Below are 20,189 nucleotides of genomic sequence, written 5' to 3' on the forward strand. Positions count from 1 at the left end.
CTCCTCCAAGAGAGACTGTATTTTGGGAAGATGCCAGTGAGTCAAGAGACCTGCTTCAGCTGGAAAAAGACAGAAGTAGAGTAAACAGAAAAAAAGTTAAGGGGTTTGTAGTAGTGCCCCTTGTTCTCAAAGAAAAGAAAAAAAAAAAAGAAAATCTCTGTTCTTAGACCCTCAGCCCCAGGGGAAATGGGAAAAATGGGGGGGACTGTGGTCCCAAACAATAAAAAAAACTGTTGTTTTCTCCCCTCTTGGCAGGGCATCCTTGAAAAGAAAAATCCTAAAAGCAGTCTTACCATCCGTGCATTGGTAGTGAGAACACTGTGCATAAAAAAGAGAAGGTCACCGTAGCAAACTTTTCTCTAGGCGGTGCCATGTGTGACATAAAAACACAAGATGCAGGGCTGTGTTTTCTTGGGGGGTCTGTGGCACAAGAGAAACACTGTTCCCTCGATAGACTGAATATTAATTGTTTAGGGGGTGGAAACCTGATTAGAGTCCAGATTGTGTCTCACTGTAGTTTGTTAGAGTTGGGTGGTGGGAGGAGGAATGCTTTGCAAAATTTTCATTTTAATCTTTGTGTGGTTTTTTTCCTCCCTTTTTCCTTTCTTTTCTTCCCTTTTATAATAGTAGCTTAATAAAGTTTTTTTCCCTGTTATTAAGTTTAGGCCTACTTTACTCTGTTCTCAATTCCACTTCACAGCATTCAATAGAAAAGTTACATTTTCATAAAGGCACTAGCATTGTGCCAATGTCAAACCATACACTTGCATTTGGGATTAGGCTATGTAACTGTGTCTAGCTGGCACAGAGATCACTTTTCTTCACAGCAGCCCATACAAAGCTATGTTTTAGACTTGTGACCAAACCACACCAACTACACCAAAGTTTAAGCTATTGCTAAGCAGTCCTTACACAGCATAATGCTTTTTGTTTCTTACCCAGCCCCTCAGGAAGTAAGCTGGGGTGGGAAAAACACCATGAGAGGCACAGCCAGGACAGCTGAGGAGAGCTCAACAATGAGATATTCCATGCTATAAAACATCAGGCTCATCACCAGTCGCGAAGGTGGGCTTTCCAAAGTAGCCACTGCCCAGGGACTGGCTGGGCTTTGGTGTGCTGATTGGAGCTGGTTACTGTCTTTGCATCACTTCTTTCGCTTCCTTTCCTGACACTCACTCCTCTTCACTTAAACTTTGTCTCTACCCATCAGTTCAATCTTGCATTTGGACTAACAGTTCTCTTCCACCATTGTGCAAACAGAAGGCGGGAGGAAGTGATTGGGTGGGGGTGATCTGCCAACCAGGATCAAATCACCAGAGCCCAAAACACAGCTAGCTCCCTGAGACAAAAGACTGCTCATGATACATTGCTGTACATACCCCAGCCAAGCACTCCCAAGCCATCTATCATAGTGGTGTGTGAGTCAGTGCCAACCACACTGTCTGGATAGTAGTAGCCATCCTGATCCATCACCACTCTTGCCAAGTACTCCAGGTTCACTTGGTGGATGATCCCAGACCCCGGTGGAATAATCCTCAAGTTTTTAAAAGCTTGAGAACCCCACTGAAACAAAAGGAAATAGAGTAAAAAATGTTCAACATGAGCACTGGAAGAACTTTCATTCACTGCACTTTTCTCCATGCAAGTAAGATTATTTTTGTCAGTACCTTTAAGAATTCAAATCTTTCTTTGTTCCTTTCAAATTCCAGATCCTGATTTTTTTGCAAGCTGTCTGACCTGCAAGTGAAAATAATCAGCTGTCAGAACCAAAATTATCACGTGAATTTTATATCTGGTCAAAGGTTGAAAGAAAAGATTTATTAGCTAATGTGCATGCTGATGTATTGCACCATTTTAATATCACTACAGACAACCAATGGAAATTATTTAAGAAATCTTAAGAGATAATATCTGAAACTCTGCTTCAAATGTGAATACTAATCTGCATTTGGCAGGCCTAAATGTTGTAGCCTGAGAAAAGCAACACTGCATGTTAGCAAAATGTGACTTTTCCAACACCTAAATCAGAAGAAATGAGCAAGGCAGTAAAGGAAACTGGAACACAACTGTCCTGCAACTTCATTTAAAAAGGTTGTCACTATGACAGTGCTGTCTGAAGCCTCTGTATTTCAAAGCAGTGTTAACAAATTCTTCAATCAGCTGCCTAGCTTAGGTACGCAGAGTTTGAAAGAACTGAAGCATAAATCTGGGCAATGTTCTCTATGTGAGAGAAAAATCTGTTTTCTTGCATATGTGAACTAATAGAGATAAAATAAGGCTGTGACAAAAAACAATGATTAGTAACTGCATACCAAAAAACTTCAGGAAGATGGAAGGAAACCACCATAAAATATGTGATTGCAGGATCTGTCTAGAAGATTAGTTCAGTAGGCCCATATTTATGTACCTTGGAGGGTAGAAGGACCTGTATACAGAGGTCATTTATTTCACTGTACATCTAAGTGAATCCTAGTGAGTCTTTGTATCTTTGTCCTCAGCACGCTGAAGACTGAACAGCCTTATACTTCTTTCCAGAACTCATAGGGGCCATAGTAAGCAGTGTCTCATGCTTTTCTGCTTGGAGGCACTGAAGCAGAAAGCAGTTCCTCAGAACTGAGGCTAGAGTAGATCACCTCTATTCTTAGAGAAATGAGGAAGAAATGAAATATCCTCATTCGTTCTTTCTAAAAACCCTTATAGGGTCAAAAAAGTGCATGCGGGAAAAAATGCCATTTCTGAGCGATTAATAACAATGCAGCATTATTAAAGAGAAGTACAATTAAACAAAGGCCTGGAATAAGTCTATTTCTATCAACAGTTTACTACAGGTTTTTGCTGTTGAGAAATGCACCACAGAAAATTCTAGCCCCAACTCACCACAGCTGATACAACAGTCTAATTTTAAAATTTCATAGTTCCTGGAATGTTGTAGTACAAATGCTAACAGTATCACCAGTAGAACTACCTTGATGACCAGTAACTGGATTCAGTTCACTTACTACCAGTAAGAAGTAAAGAGTGATTTTTTTTATTCTTACTGCCTGTTAAAATCAACCTGGATGGAGTGATCTATCACGAGATCAGCAGGACAGATAGGATTTATTTTTTCAGGGTCCCCACCAAGTTTCTTCACAGCATCACGCATTGCGGCAAAGTCAACCACAGCAGGCACCCCACTACAACAAAAACAAAATGGACATGGTGAAACAATTTGGAAAAGAGGAAACAAAAAAAAACAAACAAACAAAAAAAAAAACAAACAAAAAAACCCCCAAACAAACAAAAAAAAAACCCAATCCTGAGATACAGAATGGACAGCTACTGTCACATGCAAAGCAAATTGCACTCCTCCATTTTCAATGCAACCAAATAATGAGTAGCAACCAGAACTTCTGGCATTTGAACACTTGACTTAGCTAAGAGATCATACACCTTTTGGTATTTCTTTTAACACAGCTTCTGATGCTTCTCTGCACACACATTCCCAATTTTCTGCTGAGGTATGTTCTACCATAATATCTTCCACCAGCTTGGAAAACCCTCTTACATACTTACTTTTCTGATTTTGCTTGCTGCTAAAACAAAAGGAGTTCTCTGATGTGCTCATAAGGATCTGGCATAAATGAACAACCTACTGAAAAAACTGTATTTCTGTAAGAGTATCCCAAAGCAGTAAGGGTTTATACTTTTAACTCTGACCATAAAGAAGCTATTACAATTTTTTAAAATATCAGAAACCATGCAACAACAGTAAAAGGCCTTTTAGTTCCTACTGAAGTTTACCTTGAAAATCCTAAATAATTACCAAAAAAATAAACAGGAAGAAGGATCCACATTATCTGACCTAGACACAATTAATTGATATTGTTCAGCAGTTTGACATCCCAGGATAAGCTTCTTATAAGAAAAATAGGAAATTCTGTGTTATGCTATCTGGGAATTTGAGGGAGAGGGGTAGGAGGAAAACAGCAGAAGAATTATTTTGCCAACTTATGAATGTTGTACAATTAATATGGAACAGACACAATATCCTTCTACCATCTTAAAACAACTCAAGATAAATACAGAATAATCCTAACTAGGATGTTAGATAATTCTAAACCAGGACAACCCAAATATAATTGTTGCATAGCTTTTGGAAAGTTGCCAAAGCTGCCTTTTTCAAAAAGGTCTTCAGAGCCCTGTCCAAGAGCTAAATTTTCCAGGAATGAGCTGCTCTGCAGACTTATAGGCACATTTTTAGAACTCAGCAGGAGTAGGGGGCAAGAAAGAAGAGCAGTAAGAGAATGAACAATATTTGCTTGAAAGTTCAGCTTCCTCTCTGCTCCAGTTTTTCAAAACATTAACAACAGCGAATGGGTGAAAAATAAGTAGGGAATCAGCACTTCTTTCATTTGAAGTTTTGCCCATTTTTTCTAATGTCTAAGCTGAGCTGTACTAGGTCTCTAGCACTTCAAAAACCTCATAACAGAGGTTATGACAGCTAAGACACTATCACTGAGGAAGAATATCAACTGGCAGCATAGTTGCACTGGGATTACTGTGGAAAGACAGAGGACAAAGATACAAAGAGCAGTGAGTAGACTTGCAAGTCAAATACTGTATTAGAACAATTAGATGTTATTGTTCCACCTGGAAAATGACTTTGCACATTGAAGAGGGACAATTATATGAGTATTACTGACACACCTGAGGACTCACTGCAATAACAAGGCCCATTGTTTAGAGTCCATTAGGTAGGAATCTCAGTTTGCTTTTCTGGGAAAAATAAGATGCTCATTTTTTAAACAGCAGAGAAGTCTTTAAAATATATTTATAGTAACACCGATTTAGAAGAGGAAGAAATTATGTGGGTTATAAATGAGAACTGAAATAGCTAGAAAATTGAAAGCAAGAGCCCCTGGGGAGCAAAAACAAACAAAAAAAACAACCAAAAGAGAAGAGACAAAGAGAGAGAGAGAGACAGAGGGAGACGGAGGGAGAGGGAGGGAGAGGGAGGGAGAGGGAGGGAGAGGGAGGGAGAGGGAGGGAGAGGGAGGGAGGGGGAGGGAAGGAGGGAGGGAAGGAGGGAGGGAAGGAGGGAGGGAAGGAGGGAGGGAAGGAGGGAGGGAAGGAGGGAGGGAAGGAGGGAGGGAAGGAGGGAGGGAAGGAGGGAGGGAAGGAGGGAGGGAAGGAGGGAGGGAAGGAGGGAGAGAAGGAGGGAGAGAAGGAGGGAGAGAAGGAGGGAGAGAAGGAGGGAGAGAAGGAGGGAGAGAAGGAGGGAGAGAAGGAGGGAGAGAAGGAGGGAGAGAGAAGGAGGGAGAGAGAAGGAGGGAGAGAGAAGGAGGGAGAGAGAAGGAGGGAGAGAGAAGGAGGGAGAGAGAAGGAGGGAGAGAGAAGGAGGGAGAGAGAAGGAGGGAGAGAGAAGGAGGGAGAGAGAAGGAGGGAGAGAGAAGGAGGGAGAGAGAAGGAGGGAGAGAGAAGGAGGGAGAGAGAAGGAGGGAGAGAGAAGGAGGGAGAGAGAAGGAGGGAGAGAGAAGGAGGGAGAGAGAGGGAGGGAGAGAGAGGGAGGGAGAGAGAAGGAGGGAGAGAGAAGGAGGGAGAGAGAGGGAGGGAGAGAGAGAACAGATATTACCATTCCTTCCAAGAATAATTTCTAAACACCAATCTTCCTCAATTGGGTGCAATTTATCAATCCCATTTTCTTCCCGTTTTGAAGTTTTCTGAACATACTTACTTCTCTATCTCAGAAAAGTTTTTGCTCTTTCTCTGAGTGTTTGCCTCTCCAAGAGCTGTCTGTAGCATGACAGCCAGGAAAGTTGAGAAAGGGCTTTCCAAATACCTCACTGCTGTTCTTCCCCTCAGCTCACCCCTCCACCCCAAGCTGAGCATTGTTGCACTCTCAAAATACCCTCTTCCTTGCTTTGGAGAATATCAGACTCACGTGAAGTCCTGCAGAATAACTCTTGCAGGCTTAAATGGCACTTCAACATTCTCATGTTGCATCACTTTCCAGTTAAGAATATTCTCAACATCTCCTTTCTTCACTAGGAACTCATCACAGTTACGGATTGCTGCTTCCAAGAGGATTCGAATAGAAAATGGCAGGCAAGCTGCAACGGGTTAGATGCAAGAAACAAACTCAGTTTTTACCTTAGGGCATATGTCAACAAGCACAAAGTTCCACGCCTAGGCAGACAAGTCCCCATATTCTCACAAGGCTTTATTCCAATTATCCAAACCCCTTTTCCCACCTCCAGCTTTGCCAGGAGGTCAGTACTAACTGACCTGTTCCACTCAATGCTTTCAGCAGGTTTATTATCTCAGTTCCTGTGACACAGTAGACATCTTCACTGAAGGACTTTTCTGTCCTCCATAGCACAGCAAACCTGAAAATACGCTGTGCTCACCTTTTTCTTCATCAGTTTGTTCTCACTCTTGTCACTGAATACAGACATATAAATGTACCAGGAAAAGCATAGTTTTCTACTTGCCATGTTGGAAAGTACAACTTTGATGGTTTATGCAGTCTCTTTGTCTCAAGAGATGGAAGATGAAACTGAACAAAAGTCAGACTGTGCATCCATCAATCTTCTTTTACTTCAAATCAGAAATATTTAAAGAAGATGACACAAAATACTACTGGAGTTGTCCTGACAGCTCTACTATAAGGAATGGGTATGAAGAAAAAACCCAAACATGTCTCAGTCCTTACTACTGTGGTCCACTTTAGTAATAGTTGTTTGATTGCCTCTCAGAATATTCACATTTTGAGAAGTTTGCTCCAACTTTCTACACAGGACTGGCCTCAAGATCTAAAAGTCACTTAATCTCAGAGAGACCTCATTAGTGCTATTGTAAAAAAAAAAAACCTCCATTTATAATTCAGGACACAGTAATTCAGAACAATTTGGGTTGGTTGTTTTTGAGGGCTTTGTTTTGGGGGATTTTGTTTGTTTTGGGGGTTATTGTACTGTTGTTGTTTTGGGGTTTTTAGAATCTTCTCTCCTGCCCTTCCCTGCTAAGCTATTCCCTTTTTATGCTGGTTAGTGAGAATCGCATCCTTTTTCCTTTAAAGAATCTAGAGGCTATCACTCTTGGAATCCTGGAATGGATCAATTGGTAGCACTGTATATATATATACTTGTCTATTCTTTAAGACTCCTCTCTGCTTTTCACTGACCAAGACTGACATTAATTGACTGCTCGCATATCGGAGCCTGTAATAGGCATGTGTTGCTGACATTTAGAGAAAATGTTCCTCCTCTTGTTCCCTTGAATTCTCCTTAATCACTTGTTTCCCTTTGAAACACCAAACACCCACCACAGATAACTCTAAGGTACAGATACTTAAGTTTCTAAGTCAATGGCACAGACACTAAGATTTTTACCAGTAGCACTGAAAGACAGGAAATGTCAGAGAACTAAGGAAAAAGGCTCCTCAGAAAGGATTCTCTACCCACTACTGTTTTCAAAGCTGAAGAATGTTTCTGATTGGCTCAGTCATACATATTAGTGTTAGATCCTTTCCAGCCTTTAGCAGAATAAGACTTGTGCTCTTAGTTTTGCCTAGCTCTCCTCACCCACTCAGCAAAAACAAGGCTACTGTGTGCACAGTATGCTGAGAAAATACTACTGCTATCTTGCCAATATTTCTGTCAGTCTAAATTTCAAAAACTAAATTTTGCTAAAATTTTGTTTTCAAGGTCTGCCTTTGGAATTCATAGGTCAACGCCAGAGACCAAGTATCATCCAATGTGGCCAAGTCTGTTCAGGTTCTGTTCATCAGTACTAACAAAATGCTTCTCTTATGTTGTCAACGTACCATATCTCACATCTTCCAATTTGCTCAGATTAAAGAATTTCTTCAGAGGCTGTTTTGGGTCCAGTGGCTCCACAATCTGTACGAAAGGGTTGCTCATGGTTGTTGAAGACCCTAGTTAGTGTCCCTAAAACAAAAGAAAAATCAAGGACATTTTCATGAAATCTGCCCTTCATACAAAGTACATGTCCCACAGTCTACAATGTATCTATCCCATACACAAAGGCCTGAACCAAAGAAAAAGGTAGTCAGTCATTCACCTTCCACCACAAATTTACTTGTAACACATCCTCAGAGATAAAAGGTCTGAAGGAAGATAGTAGTATTTTGAAAAATATGGATACACCAAGTGATTTAGAACCATAGAACGTTAAAAGCTGGAAACAACCTCTAAGACCACTGAGTCCAACTGCTAACTGAGCACCACCATATCCACCACTAAACCATGTCCTCAAGTGCCACACACACACACACCTTTCGATGATGAGTCTATCACTTCCCTGGGCAGCCTATAGCAATGGCTGTAATAAATTTTTCCTAATATAAAATATTAACCTCCCCTGGTGCAGCTTGAGAATATGTTTCATCCTGTCACTGGCTGCCTGCGAGAAGAGACTGACCCCACCTGGCTACATGCTCCTTTCAGAGAGTTGTAGAGAATGGTAAGATGTCCCGAGCCTCCTTGTCTCCAGGTTAAACAACCTCATCTTCCACAGCCACTCCTCACAAAACCAGGGCTCTGGCCCTTCACCATCTTTGTTGCCCTCTGCTGGACATGATTTCACAAAGGAAATTCTGTCTTCATTATTCTCTTCTTTATGCTGTTTCTAGACAGCCATTTGTGCCTCTGTGATTTACAAACCACCAAGACAACGCAGTCCCATTTCTTAAGTGTGTTGTGGTTTAACTCCAGGCAGCAACTAGGCACCCACAGCCACTCCCTCACTCCTTTTTGGTGGGAAAAGGAAGAGAATCAGAGCAACAAAATGAAAAAATTAAAGGGCTGAGATAGAGATGGTTTGATAGATAAAGTAAAACAAGGAATACATCCACCTCTTCCACAGGCAGGCAGGTATTCAGCCATCTCCAGGACAGCTGGGCCCCATCACATCTCATGGTGATTTGGGAAGACAAACTCCATAACCCCGAACATCTCCTTCTTCTCACAGCTCTATATGCTGTGAGTCAGCTGGGGTCAGCTGTCCCAGCTGTGTCCCCTCCCAGCTCGAGGAACACCCTGGAGCACACCCCCAGCCTCCTCACTGGTGAGATGGGTGAGGAGCTGCAAAGGCCTTGGCTTTGTGTAAGCCCTGCCAGCAGGAACTAAAACATCCCTGTGTTATCAAATGTGTTTCCAGCACAAATCAAAAATACAGCCTCATACTAATTATTAGGGATAAAATTAACTGTATCCCAGCCAAAACCAATAGAAGTGGCATTGATCTAAAGCTAAACTGACAGACATGTACATTCAAAATTAAAAACAATTTAACGAAACCAGAAAACACTATTATTTTGAGACAGAAAGTATTATAGACTAAGATTACAAATACTATCAGAGCCAAAAAGAACTCTCCTAATTTCAGAAAGATTTGTTAGGGTCACCACAAAAAAAAAATTACATAAGCTGTATTGTAAGCATAATTTTAGTTGGAAATATTCTTTTGTTGTTGTTGTTGTTGTTGCTTACTGATTTACTGGTTTTTGTGCTTAATGGTTTGCTGGATAAAGCATTCCTCTGGGATCTAGGACTTTTAGCTTCACATATAGAAATTAAAAGACCTTAAGATATTCCTTGTAGCAAGGCCAACTAGCAGCAAGGGGCCTAAATTCACTACAGAAATATCTCTAAATGTCCAGAAAAGGTTAACCATATGCAAACTACTTAATGGAACACTTCCTAGGACACACTGAAGACCTGAACTCTGCCCAAATCTCTTCTGGAAGTGTTGGCTTAGGCCAACGCATGCCAAGGATCAAGCTAACAATTAAACAGTGAGAACAATTCTCTTGCAGTGCCTGGCAACATTCCCAGTCACGATTAAAAATTTTTTAGTAGAAAGATAACCACAGGCCTGATTTTCAGATCCCTTGTTTTCCCAGAATACTGTTCCTGTCCTCATTCAAGTACCACTATCTTCTCTTGCCCCAGTTTTTCAAACAAGAAAATTCACAACAAGGCATGAGATGACAGGCCTCAGAGACTGGTTTAAAGGATGCACAAAGTCCAGTATTTTTTAAAAACAGACCAGCAAGGCCAATGAATTAATTTATTTAACTCATCTGCTAGTTTCATGCAATGTTCAGGAAATAATACTATGTGGAACATATTTATGGGGGATTTTTAAAGTATTCCAGTATTTTCAAAATTCATGTATTTAGAAGACACCCAAAGAGAAACATCAGAAATGGTAACAAAAAAGGTCCAGGGTGTAAAGCAGCAAGATAATGTAGAGAAAAAAAAAAATTCCAGAAGTCTTTCAAAGAAAACAACATATATTTCTAGCTAAAAAGCTCAATGTCCAGGGAAGTTGGAAGGTCAGCAAATGAACAGACTGCAAACACACACACAACCTCAAATGTATCATCTCTAACATTTCCATTGACAAGTTATTTTCTGAAACTCCTCTTCCCAGCTTTGCAGATATTCACCCTGTACACAAGCCCCATGATCTTTAATCAGCATGAACTACTAGCTATTCTTCTAAGCAAACTCTGTGCTTCTACAACTGAGCATGATAAAAATTAATTTCTTCCTTCCTCTTCTTGCCAGCTACCCTCCTGTTAAGATTTACTTTTTTGCATTCCACTTTGAGAACTTTATTTTATTCATATCAATTTCTCATGGGAAAGTCTAAGAGTAGCCATAGACAGAAAATATTTGGATATCCCCTGACAGATAAAGCAGATCATTAATTTGATATGACCGTAAGTCCACTGTACTCAGTTCACATACTCTCATCCAAGTATAAACTGCAGCTTGAACATTTTACATTTAAGTCCATGTCTTGGGAAATCACAAAAGAAATTCAAAATGTTATGACACGTTATCTACATGTTTAACTTACTTTATCAGACATCACCATCTTCCCTGAACAGAATTTTTTTAGTTCATAGTATGAGATACTTCAGTACAAATCTCCTCTCATCAGTGAGTTACTAAATAAGCAGAACTGTGGGCTGACTAAGGCCTAATCACAAATTCTTTTAATCACCCTGGTCACACTGATATGAACAACACCATTACAAACCTGGAAGCCATTCAGAAATAGCTGAAAAGAGCTCAAATCTCTAGAAAAATATACCAATTAGCAGCATTACTGTAGTAAATTTCACAGAGACATGGAAGCTCAGTCATACCAACTACTACTTACTGTAGTAGTTACAATAAATTATAAACCCATTGGCCACAGCACAGAACTCTAAACTAGTGATTTGCCAAAAAAAAATCTGGGGGCAATACTATGCACACTGAGTATACCAAAACTTTTTAAATCATCACAGTGATAGATACATGTTAACTTTTTTATCAACTTGATACTTTTATCAACTTGTGATTACAGAGCAAGGAATATTTATTCGTGTTTTGCAGGCACTGAAATGCAAATATGCAAGAATGGGGGAGCAGACATCTGTCTGCCTGGAACTGGTGCAACATGCAGGGTCACACACGCTGACCATGGCCAATGCACAACCACATCAATACCTGCTCAGACATACCAAAACAACTACTTGATCTTCTGCCCAACAACCTTAAAACTGTTTGTGTGAAGATTACATAAAAAACCAGATTATTCAAACTTGAAAATTAAGAATAGGATTAAAAAAGGAGCATTTCATTACTGACTCAGAGAATGAGTTGGAAGGCACACACAGATCACTAAATCCAAGTGAATGGCCCATATGATATTCCAATCCACAACCCTGGCATTATTAGTGTCATGCTCTAATGGAACTAATCTCAAGGTACTGGAACCTTCCTAAAGGGTTGCATCACGTGTATGATGTGTACCAGACAAACAGCCTTATTTTAGCACTTCCTTAGTGCCTACTATTAAAATTCTGACAACACCCACTGTTGGGGAGCATGAAATAAGAAAGCCTTATAAATATGACTGCTTAGTAAAGGATTTAGAAAATACATAGACTGTGAGCCAGACTGAGACGAAAACAAGCTTTGAGATGGCAGACCTTGGTTGCTAAGCACTGTGGATGGTGATGTAGCTAGTAGAAGGTAACTCCTTTTTTTGACCCAAGACAGATCCAATGGTTCCAAGGGTCAGACACAGTGTTCTGTCTCATCCCTCAAAAATGTATAGTTTATTCCGTATCTGTAACCCTCCCCTGAAGTATCATGTATCTGTAATCCCATTGGTCGAAAGTCCTATTCTGCACCCATTTCCAACCCCATTGATAAGGTGTTCCCAGGAGACCAGGCCCCCTTCTCCTGCCCATTCTCCTGCGCGCTCTGCCTCCCCTTCTCTCTACCCTCTTAGACCCTCTCTTATAACGCTCCACCTCTCCCTGCCCCCACTCCTTGGGGCCTGCTTTGAGCTGTGGCTAGCAGCTCCAAGCAGGACCCCTAAGCCATATACTTTAACACCTGACTTCAGAGATCTCTCGTCTCAGTCTGTCCCAACCATCCAGGACCAGCCCTCACCACAACCCACAATCCAGCCCACACTAATGCTGATCATCTATGAATCTGAGCTCCCTATCAATATTGTTTTCCACTCACTTTGTTACATCAATGCAGTAGCTCATTACTCTACCATCACACTCAATCCCTTGTTAGAATGCACCTCAATTCACCCAGACTGCACATCAGCTCATCTCAGAAAGTCTGATTTCTGCTTTTTCCCTCTCTGTTGGAGAAGCAGAAGTACAGAAAGATTGCAACCATGAATACCAGGAGGGGCAAATTTATTTGGATAAGGCCATAACTTTTCAAATATAAAAAAAGGAAGCTGTGTTTTGCAAATGCAACATTTCTCTACCCTTTTGCAAGGGTAGAGAATGAACCCTTGCCCACAATAGCTGTCTTGTGCAGTTTGCATCCCTATATAAGACACAGTTCAAATTTCTTTGGAAACACAAGTTTTGCACTGTGATACTTTAAAAAGACTTCTTGAACAAACAAAATCTTAGTACAACACTCCTCACTTCACCTGTATTGAGTGTGCCAGCAAACAGCTTTTACTATGAGACCTCAGATGTTCAGTAGCACCAGAAGATCATTGCAAAGATGCCTGCTGGCTGTATTGTCTGTGGTTATCTCTGTGGTGTCCTAAAGGACACATCCTTTGATGATCATGATATAAGAAACATGTCCAAGGGGACAGAAGGAAAAAGGTGTCTGTCCATCCTCTTTCCCGTCTTCTTGTATTCGCTAATCAACTACATCAGATACATTCAAAGTATACTAAATTTTCATGTGGATCTCCATAAAAAGGATTTAAGTAAGTAACTTAAAATCTTTTCTTTAAAAAAAAAAAAAACATTCACAGGAGACTTCAACATATGTTGTATGTGTGCTTTCAAACCTTCAGCTGTTGCACATTTCTGAGTGTCTAACATAAACACAACACTGGTCACATCACAACAACATTGATTAGAAGAGGACTTGGTTTAGTTTAAAGCACATTCTTGATTGACAGTGACTCCTTGACTCTATTTCAGATCCGTTTGGAGGCAGTTTTGTAACTTGGAACAATGACAACAAATAAATTTTACTGAAATTAATGTAATTGAGAAAACATCATAATATATCCTGTAATTTTGTACTTGCTTAAATTATCTCATGACAATCATAGAGAGGGAAAAAAGTATTTGGTCTCTTGCTATACCTGAGAAAAAGTCAGAAAACTCTTCTAGACATCACTTTAACACATACTATTCTACTCTCTTTAGAGTTGAAGGTGAAACTGAACACAGCTAGTCAGACTAAAAGCAGTAATCTCACATCACAAAAAAAATAGATTATTTTTAAATAACAGCTGCACTTATACCCATTGACTGTAAACAGATCCATACTATCAACAGTATGTATTATTTTGGGGTTTTTAGGGATATCAGAGCATCCCACTCATCTCTCACCATCCAAAAAAAGAGACAACTGTAGCACACTGAGTGGTTTTCCTACATACATGCTGATAGTAAACCCTGCTCTTTCTGTAGTACCAAACACAAATGTTTACAAAAGACTAATGATTAGTAATAATCACACTTATTACAGAAGTACCTGATGACAAACCAAAGACACGGATTGTTCAACCAGCAGAAGGGGAAAAAGGCTCTGGATGAGAAAACTTCTATCTAACCTTCAGGCCACAAGGTAGGAGCAGAACAGCCATGGTTATTCAGCATTTTAGTACAGACATACATTTAATCTCACTTGGAGAAACATGTTTCCACAATTGCTTTTTCTATTCCATCTTTGGCTTCTTAGTTGCTGTCTTTTTAATTATGAAAGGATGTCTACGTTATTAGTGATAATGGGCTAATTTTAGACCTCTCTTCATAAAACCAAACACCTAGTATATTAAATAAAACAGATTTCAAGTAGCAAATGCTCTTTTTCCTGAAATGTGGGTAAATTCATGGCCACTGCTGGGAAGCACACACTCAGGAAAGCAGTTTAATCTGAACATTTTACCAGACTCTAGAAGTGGTAAAAAAGATTACACATAGGCAAAGCAAAGACGCAATTTTATCAGACATTAAGAAAAAAGGGAAAGCTCAGACTTGCTGGTACTTGAAGGAAATTTGTGAAGAAACATGATAAAATATGATGTTTCTGTCATGAAACTTCCAACTGAAAACTGGGAAAAAAAGAGGTGAGCTGGCAGGATCACCATGGTAAAAGTCTTTGCCTGGTGATAAGGCAGGACATAAGCAATATCCATGGCCTTGCTTGAAAAATGCAACATTTTTCATCCATGCTGAATCCGATCTCACCACCTTCTGTTGCAATTATCACTCCTACGCTCACAAGTTATTTCCCTTGATTTTGTCCACTTGAATGAGTGCCACTGTATCTATCTGTACTTTGCTGCCAAGTTTGCAACAAGCACCTCCAAATAGCAAAAGCAAGAAACTTAAAAAATCTAAGCAGAGCTGCAGCAGAGCTACTGAGTTATAAACTCTTCATCACAACATTAAGCATGCACTTTGTGACATTACAAGCAGTTACATATAGCTGAACAGCACTTCTTTAATTAAGGGCTATTGCTCTTTGTTAAAGGGCAATTAATAATTGCCCTGAGCCTCTAAAATTTACATAGCTTTTCTCATGGTTTCACATTTTACTCAACAGGGAGCCTCCACTGAAAAAGTTGATGACTAATTCCAGTTTACCTAAGTTATAGCTGGCATAGCCATGAATACAGATCTCTAAGCAGGTCCAGCATGTAGGAACTTCCATCATAACAGAATTGCATGATGTTCTGTGCATGTGTACCTTACCCAAAAACCAAGGAGGGAGAATAGCCATGTTAAGCATGTTGACAAAAGCCAGCATTTTTGATATGGAAAGGCAACATCTTCAGTATCAGTCAGGCGTCTAAACTAGTCAAACTTCACTAAATCCATCCATAATGCAAGTCAGTTTAGAAAGAAAATCCCAATAAATACATCTATGTGGTAGGAATTTTTTTTAGTTAAAATATTCAAATTGCCTAACAAAAATGCTTTTGTTACACTGGGTAAATCAACAGACAGAGATGACCATACACATGACAACACAACAACAAAAAAATCCATCTACCCACCAAAAAACCTGCAAAACCCAACCAAACAAACCATAAGCACAAAACACCTCAAGCCCACACATGCCCCCAGCATTCGGATAGACTTCAATACCAGAAGTAGAACAAGCAGAGTCTTGTTTTATAAAAATATAAAATGCTATAATTACTCATGGATGTATAAAGAAAAGATGAGTGCAACTACTCTTGCAATACACACAGGTTTCTTCTTTTGATTTAGAGAAGCTCTTATTATTTAACACTCTGCCAGTGGCAGATAAGGCCACTATGTAACAAATGTACACTGCTCATTCCTGCTAACAGACACTGAGGAGATTTCAGTGGTTAAAGAAGCTCCAGAAAGAATCTCTGTGTTTCTTCATTACATAGAAAGGTCCATCATTACATATAGATCCTTAAGGAAAAGTCTGCTAACAATTTGATGACTGAGCAACTATTCTGCCAGTATAAAGTACATCAGTATTCCACACTGGAAAAAATGCAGTAATAGAAAAAGGAGGGTTTCTCTAGGCAAAGCTTCAGGGAACCACTTTCAACTTTAATGCTCAAGAGAAACACTGTACTAGAACAAACAGAGCTTTGCATTGCAGATGCTCCTGCTTTCTTTGGCTGCCTGAAACTTTTGACTGCAATGCTAAAATACCTATTCAGATCCATAAAGTGCTAAACTTCCAACACACTAAACAGGTCACTAATTGCATAGCCCAATAATCTGTGTATTACATAGGCTGTCATAAGTATTCTGACCATTGCACTTTGTTAGCAATTCTGTATTGCACATATTGGAACTGAAAGTTGAGGTCAGAGATCAAGTTTGTGAAATCAAACGCTGAGGTCTTAAGTAACTCCAACTCCAAGTGAGCTGGAAGTTTAGATGCCGAGTTCCAAAACGTAGATATTAAACTCCTTCACATCATCCCTTCAGAAAGCCAAATGCTATCTCCTCTCTCACCTCAATACAGGTATTACAGCTTAGAGTTAAAACACTTCTCTTGTATAGATCTCACCAGTCTTTGGTCATCCAGGCAAGCACACATATGTAGTGTGCTCTCATGTGCTCTCACACAGCCTCTGAAATGCAATCTAGTCTTAACAAAATCCAGATCATAATTAAGCAGGCATAAGTGTTAAGGGAATGCTTTCTCAGCACACTGAGTGTCCCAGATAAAAGCAGAGATTAATTTTCTTTTTTGCTACAGGAAAATGAGCAGCATTACACCTGAGAACAAAAGGAAGCTTATCTGGAGACTACCAAACACTGAAACATGAAGCACTGAAATTTTTTTCCCACCTCCTGAGAGAGGACTCTGAACTTTAGCCTACTTCCTACCTCTATACAAACTTGCTGCTTTTTTACCCCATGCTAGTACTCTTAGGCTGTTCATTAACAAATACGCAGCTGCAACCAGTTTTAACAAATAACTAGCTTTCAGTGTTAGTCAGAAAAAACACAAAACCAACATGGAAGTGCTGCAAGAAATGTGGAATACAGAGCGTGTGTACAAAGATTTGGTCTGAAATTTTGGTTCAATGTCAATGTCAAAAGGCAGGATTAAAAGACATCTCAGTATTGGTCTGTTAGTTTCAAAAGACTCCTGTGAAGGGTGAAGAAATGCAGCAGAGGTGCATGGGAAAGGCAAACAAAAAGAGAGTATTGTTAATCAGCTCTGTACTCATGCTATTACCATTATACCAGCTCTATAAACTGCTCTCTCTGCATCTTGAAAACTCCTTTTCTGCAACTTGAAATCTGAACTGTTTCAGAGCTAACGAAGATATGTAGGTGGAAGGATCCTTTCAGGATGAAAAACTAATGAGAGAATTACTTCAGTTGTGAAATAATATGACACTGTGGAGTCCTAATTTTTCACACTATTTCAAGACAAATCCTGAATTTGTTGCCTGGAAATAAAGATAATTTTCTCACACTAAAAATTTCTGCCTGCAGTCTCAGCAGCCATTCAACTATTCGTGTAGATGAATCCAGGTTTCAAACACCCACAGCTTCCGTCTATAAGGACAACAAGTGTGTGTCTGATACAATTTCATGAATTCAAACTAGCTGTTAGCAGAGTTTACTGGCCAAGCTGCCTGGGGAGCAAATTAAGTTCCACTAAACATTTTTAAATCACCTTTTTGGTAACAGTTTTCATACAGAAAGGGTACACAAAAAAAAAAAAAAAACCAAAAAAAAAAAAAAAAAAAAAAAAAAAACCCGAACAACCAAAATGAGCACCTTTTACACATATTGAAGTCCCACACACATACGTATCTACAGCTGTGGGATGTCCCAGTTCTTTCAAGGAAGATACCTAGAGGAAATTAATCCATCCCTAAGGCAGCAGTGAAAGCAAAATCCCTGAAAAAAATTTATCTCATTTTCACACAATTAAGACTCCTCTCTTTTCCTATATTTCAAGACACAAAGGGACTACTCCTCAATTCACATCTTTCCATTTAGCTTAAGTGGATTGTTACTCTAAGGAGGGAGCAAATTTCCAGCTCTTACTATCAATCCTACAGTGAGACTCTGCTGGAAAACACTGGCAAAATAGATTTGTTCCATTTCTTACTATTCAAATGTTATTTCTTCTCTATTTTTCTGCATTTATTGTTTTGGCTCTTCTACTATTACTATAAAAACAAATAGTATCAAAGTAGGAGTGTATCATTGTCTAACCAAAGACAACCAGAGAGAAAGACAGGTGCTATATTACAATATGACAAAAATCTGCAGTTTGAAAGCCCTGTGGTCTTTTCAATTCAGCAATAATCTGCAAGATGTACTCTGTAAAGCACTCCTAAGTGATCAGGCTTCTTATTACATGGAAAGCTTCTCCAGGAATGTCCTCTATCTTATAAAGTCTGAGAAGAGTAAAGTATTGATAATTTTCACAATAAATTCTCACACATACCACAGATCCTGGAAGGTACAAAACTCAGCTGCACTTCCTGCTCTATGCCCATTACATTTCTCTTACTTTCTTTGAAGCAGTAACAATCCCCAGAAGTTTATTAGGACATTCTGATGAAGCACAATTGCTTTTAAGCAAAGCATTACTAAATAAACATTCCAGTGTTAATATTTCTCTAGGGTGGTCTTCCTTTATTTCGGTTTTGCAGATTGACAAAGCCAGTTGGAACAATAACAACAGCACTGAGTGCTCAGAGATATTAATTAAATTCCAATTATTTGGAGAGAGAATCCTCTGTTTTAGACCAAGTTTCCTGCTGATACTAAACAATATTAAAGTACAGATCTCTCCGTCTTCCCCTTTATCCCCCTCCCCCCAGCTTTACTAGCTTTAGAGGTGGAAACTAAACATCAAAGTACAACCTCAAGTTAAAAAATAAATGGGAACTGCGGTGATATTATGAAACGCAGAAACACAGTGAACATTAAGAGGGACCGATCCAAACATATATCTGATCCAGTTACTGAAACTGGGCATTTTCACAGCCACAGTCCTAAGTCACATTAAATTAGAAGGCAAATACCCATCAGTGCTATGACCTCCAGTACTGTTTACAGAACACCTGCACCTGCTGTCTGTGCCATGAACATGAGCCAGATTATTTTGTCACCCAAAATTATTAAACCCCAACACTTTATAGGCATCACCGTCCAATTATTTTCTTCCATCCCTTCCCTGTCCCACTTATGTTGCAGATCTACTGAGGTTTTTTCCAACACAGGGGTGTTGCTGCGTGCTTGATACGTACACTTCACACTGCACCATTTAGATACTACAGAAACACCAACAGACAAGGCTCGAGCAGTTCCAGGAGGAAAACCAATGTTAAAGTTTCACCTACATGAAGACAGGGCAGCACAACTTCTCTTCCGCTCTGCTCGAGCTAAATCAATTCCTCTTTCTCCTCTCCGCCAAAGCGGTCCCTGTACTGGCTGCGAGCCGGCCCCAAGCCGGTGCTGGAGATTTCGCCGGCCGGGCCCCGGAGCCGCGGCGGGCCCGCACCGCCCGGCCCTGCCCTGAGGGTGCCCCGCGGGGGCTGCTCCGCCGCGGCCGCCTTCCTCCGCAGCATCCAGCGGCTCACCGCGGGGGCCGGGGCCGGCAGACGTCAGAATTCCCCGTCCTGCCATCGGGCCCTGCTAGCCGCCGATCCCCGCCCTCCACCCGGCCCGCACCCGTCCCGATTGTGCCCCGAGGGGCGCCCCTCCGCCCCACAACCTCCCCCCGCGGCCCGGCCGCCGGGACGGGCACCCCGCGGCCGGGGAAGCGCTGCCAGGGCCCCGAGCCGCCGGCGCCGGGGGAGAGGAGCGGGCGGCGGGGCCCGCACTCACCGGGAGCGAGGAGCACAGACCGCCGCCGCTGCTCGCCGTCAGGCCGCCGGGCGCACGGAGAGGGAAGGGGCGGTGGCGGCGGGCTCCGCCCCGCGGCCCAGGGCTGGAGCGGCGGCGGGGAGGGAGGACGAGCGGGCGGATGGCCGGCCGGGCGACGGGAACGTGGGGCTGGCGGGCGCGCCCCTACCGCCCGCAGCCCTGGCCCCGCAGAGAGCCGCTGCTTTCCTCGGCCAGTCCCTTTCCCTGGATGTAGGAGGAGGACAGGGAGCGCTGTGACGGTGGAAGGGTGGGTGGGAGGGTGGTACCGAGGTCAAGGCCA

At 41.1% G+C, this 20,189-nt stretch overlaps 1 protein-coding gene across 2 annotated transcripts in view; it reads right to left on the reverse strand.

Annotated features, from left to right (window-relative positions):
• ACO1 (aconitase 1) overlaps nucleotides 1-19,963 on the reverse strand; it is a 39,863-nt gene extending 19,900 nt beyond the window's left edge. For both annotated transcript variants that reach the window (XM_021537139.2, XM_021537138.2), the window contains exons 1-6: nucleotides 19,871-19,963; nucleotides 7,805-7,928; nucleotides 5,924-6,092; nucleotides 3,039-3,176; nucleotides 1,668-1,737; nucleotides 1,380-1,563 (exon numbers count right to left, since the gene is read on the reverse strand). In XM_021537139.2, coding sequence (XP_021392814.2) covers nucleotides 1,380-1,563; nucleotides 1,668-1,737; nucleotides 3,039-3,176; nucleotides 5,924-6,092; nucleotides 7,805-7,901 — 658 coding nt within the window. In that variant the 5' untranslated portion in view covers nucleotides 7,902-7,928; nucleotides 19,871-19,963. The remainder of the gene's footprint in view (nucleotides 1-1,379; nucleotides 1,564-1,667; nucleotides 1,738-3,038; nucleotides 3,177-5,923; nucleotides 6,093-7,804; nucleotides 7,929-19,870) is intronic.
• Between the last annotated feature and the right edge of the window lie 226 nt (nucleotides 19,964-20,189).

The sequence above is a fragment of the Lonchura striata genome, chromosome Z, assembly GCF_046129695.1.
Source record: "Lonchura striata isolate bLonStr1 chromosome Z, bLonStr1.mat, whole genome shotgun sequence".
Taxonomy (NCBI): Eukaryota; Metazoa; Chordata; class Aves; order Passeriformes; family Estrildidae; genus Lonchura; species Lonchura striata.